The sequence below is a fragment of the Anneissia japonica genome, unplaced genomic scaffold (assembly GCF_011630105.1).
Source record: "Anneissia japonica isolate Jap-2015-1 unplaced genomic scaffold, ASM1163010v1 scaffold288100_len55232_cov133, whole genome shotgun sequence".
NCBI classification, from domain to species: Eukaryota; Metazoa; Echinodermata; class Crinoidea; order Comatulida; family Comatulidae; genus Anneissia; species Anneissia japonica.
In genome coordinates, this window is record NW_022719727.1 from 14064 (window position 1) to 18174 (window position 4111).

A 4111-nucleotide genomic window follows, 5' to 3' on the forward strand; every position below is an offset into this window, starting at 1 on the left:
CCCTTTCCCCAACTAAGGAGAAGAAGGAACCAAGACGATCCCAAGTGCTGCTCAAGAAAGCTGGAGTCACCAGAGATGACGATGACGAAGTATGCCAAAAACTTTTTTTTCAGAGACATTTGAATGTATATAATATGTTATAAACAGGAAAAGGTCCTGGTGGGGGCCATGGGGGAGCCAGACACTCCCAACCCCTCCCCCCTAAACAAAGAATAGAGAGAGAGAGAGAGAGAGAGAGAGAAAAGACAGTGGAATTGAAAGTGCTGCATGATGCCTCTATGAAAGTTGTAATTTGTGTATGCATACCTTATTTAACAATCAACTTTATAGCAATTTCCCCCCCCCCCATTAGTGTTTCACACGTTGCATGACCCCTACTGATATATTTCTGCACCGATAATGGTGATTTTTGTTGCTCCTTTAGGATGACCCAATTGAAGATGATGGGGGAACAGATCCGTACAATATTTCAAATGATGAGTACTATTACCCCAAGAACATTGGTGAGAATAAGCTGAGAGTCAGCATGGCAGGAAACCTACAGGTAAAAGAACCTTCCATCATGCTCTCTATTAAAAATTTCCTAAGCTGGGCACTTACTACGCACGGCGGTCGTCGGCCGATACGATTCTATGGAGAACGCAGTGCCACGACGCTCACGCAATGGGTTGTTTTTGATGACGATCTGTTGAGACGGCCACTGACAATCAGCTGAAGGCATTGCATTGCTATCACCCAGTGGAAGTTGAGTTGAGTCCATTGTACAGCAGTCGTAAGACGGTTGTACAACGCAGTAAGTACCTGAATATACAAGGTACCACTCTATGGGATTTTGTTTATGACTTTCTAACACTCTGTAAGCATTGACCTGATTTATAAGCATTTTTTTATTTTTATATTAAGATGGTTAAGGTGTTTGCTTTATAATTTAGGCTCCTGGCACCAAATACTAAAGTACCCGTCTGTTATCACAATTAAGCAACTCCACTCACTTATCCTAATAAAGGGATTTGGTTTAGAGCATTACATCATGTAATCAGTAATTATTTTTTTATGTAAACATCAATATTTATTGTTTTTTCCTTTTATAAATATTTCTTGTGTGAAAACTAAATGATTATTTTTTTTAAATGAAGCATTCAACTCCAGCTGTTGAGTTGAGACAGCCTTTCTTTCCAACACATCTTGGACCATTTAAGCTCCGTCATTTCCATCGGCCTATTTTGAAGAAGTTCTCGCATGGTCCTCTCGCAAACCCTGGACACCATGAAGTCTGGCCATTGGTGAGGAGAATTGAACTTAAGGCCAAGGTAAGTTTATTTGTATCATGTTTTTCTTTGAGAGTGTGTGTTTACAGCATCATGGATACCACATCAGACTATGTTTGATAAGGACACACAAAGTCACTAATAAGTTATCTGCACATGTGAGAACATCAAAATCGCCTTGTTATATTGATTCTAGGAAGGAACTTGACCAAATCTGTGTTGTTCAGAGAACGTAGGATGGCCATGCATGAGTTAATCTGTTATAGCTTCACATCTTTGCACAAATCAAAAGCTCTTGTGTATCCCTCAGCAAAAACCTGTTACAATTTTGTCCTTGTTTTAAGATATATGAACTGATCTTCTGTTTCTTAAGTTGTGTAATTCACCATTTTTTGATGTGTTATTTCTAGACACATGTTGAATGTGAAACTGTGAATTATATTTACTTATCTTTAATTATTCCTAGACATTTACTTGTTGTAAAAAGTATTTTTAACTATGGCTATTATTTTATAATATATTTTTTATATATATTCTAATGGAAGTTATAATTTTTCTTGCCATTGTTACATCTGTAGAGGGTGGTGTGTTCTTCAATAACCATTGACACAGCGGGTCAGGGATTCAATCCCTTGCTGTGCATTTCTCTTGAGTCTTTGAGCAAGCACTTTATTTGTATTGCTTCTCTCCACCCAGGAGTATAAATGGGTACCTGGTGGGGTTGCTGGCTCCCCCGCTGATTTCCAGCAGCAACACTTAAAGCATGTGGACCTAATGACCAGGGAAAAGAACTTTGCTTTATAACCTCAAGGAAGAGGCGCATTATAAACACCCATACTAATACCAGTACCAACGATTAAGATATAATCTATATTTTTTTTAAATAAATTTATGAAATGTAAAAAATCCTCTGTATATTATATGTATCTAGCAAAGGGAACAAGAGCGAGTTGCATCAGGAGGGGGCAGTATGTTTTACATGCGAAAACCGGAAGATCTGATGGGTATGGACGGCGAAATCATTCTCACAGAGTATTGCGAGGAGTATCCTCTGCAGCTTTTACAAGTTGGCATGGCAACTAGGCTTTTGAACTTCTATAAAAGGGTGAGTTTTCAGTTTGTTTAACATGTTCACATAGTAAAATGTTTGAATGCTTACTCAAATAGGGTGGAAATGTAACATGGTGCCTGCCTTTCAATTCTTGTGTCTAGGGTTCAAATCATGTGGAATATCTGTATTTTTCATCACAATAAAAAAATTCCATTGCCTTAGCCTCATAGGGGGACTTACATTATGTATATTGGACCACTTTCATGAAGTTATTTGCAGTTCTTGGTCTTTATGACTAAATAAATAATGAATAAAGTTAACAGATTAAACTATTGTAACTTTGTAACCTAATGTGCTTTTCAAATTCCATTCAACAAAATGTTTAATATATTATATAAAAACACTTTTTTTCTTTTATATTAATAATTTCATTTAATTCTAAACCAGGCTGTGGAGGAAAAACTAATTTTAATATGTTGTGCAACTGATTTTTCTAAGAGGCAAAAATGGTGTTTGACAAAACACTTGGAAATGGTTAATGAGATAAAGATTTTTGAATATTTAAAACCTCTGGGAAAAAATTGGAAAAAGGGTGGTTACGCCCCTTTTCTCCCAGTTTTTAAATATTATTAAGGGGTCATTCACAATTATCAACAAGTGTACAAACAGTACTCTTTTTCGGTATCCCCTCGCTCCCCTCTAAAAGCGTACAAAAAATGTTGATTTTGCAAAACCATTCTCCATTTTTTTGTAAATTCAACTAAAGTTGCTTAAAAATGAATATTATATCCATGTTTACATTTTTATTTTACCATTATTTAACATAATGCTTGTTATTTTGAATCAACATTTTTATACATATATGTAAAAATGTAAAATTTGTCTACCCTCTCCTTTTTAGCATACTGTTTATACACTAGTGAAAATGTAGAATAGTATATAATTATGAAGGTTATTATAATTTTTCAATCTTCAGAAACCTGGAACTGATGCAAAGCCACCATCATTTCATTTTGGTGAGACAACATTTGTACACACCTCCCCATTCCTCGGAAACATCCCCCCTGGCACCTCCCTACAAGCCCTTGAGAACAACCTCTACCGCGCCCCGATATACACAGACAAGATGCCAACTACAGATTTCTTGGTGATTAGAACCAGACAGAAGTATTTTATTCGGAACCTGAACACAATCTTCACTGTTTGGCAGGAATGCCCGTTGATGGAAGTGCCCGGACCAAACTCCAAGAAAGCTAATAATCAAGAGACTTCCTACAGGTAAGGGCATATTTTTCTGGACAGGTTAAGAAAAAACACAACTCCTCAAGCAGCACAACTTCAACATGACAACAACACATTCAACAACACAATTGTTGCCATTCTATTGGACACATCCCAACATCTAAATATATTTGTTTGACTTATTAAACATTATCTTATTCTTCAATATTGTAGACTTGAGTCATTTGTATAGAATGCATTCCATTTAAAATTAATGTTAGTTTTGTTTGTCTATCAATAGTTTTTCAAACTGTAGATCTCTTGTTCACCAGTTAGTATAACTCATATCCAATCATATGTTTTTTAGGATGTTGGTTACGGTGAGAAATAATTCTTTGCTCCAGAAGACGATAATGAAGACGATAATGCAAAGATTGATGATGAGGTAATATACAACTAGTGCTTATCACCTTAATGTCCATCATTGGAGTTGAGTTGAAAATCTTCGTGGTTAAGATGCTTACCTTCAAATCCCAGGGTCCTGGGTTCAAATCCTGTGACAACAGGACTT

General features: G+C 36.3%; 1 protein-coding gene across 1 annotated transcript; it reads left to right on the forward strand.

Moving 5' to 3' along the window:
- The first annotated feature begins 6 nt into the window (after positions 1-6).
- On the forward strand, positions 7-3793 carry LOC117110971 (transcription initiation factor TFIID subunit 1-like). The gene is made up of 6 exons (XM_033253821.1): positions 7-89; positions 425-544; positions 1137-1310; positions 2200-2373; positions 3296-3597; positions 3775-3793. Exons 2-6 carry the CDS (start codon positions 527-529, stop codon positions 3791-3793), a joined length of 687 nt encoding a protein of 228 aa, XP_033109712.1. The 5' UTR covers positions 7-89; positions 425-526.
- The last annotated feature ends 318 nt before the right edge of the window (positions 3794-4111 follow it).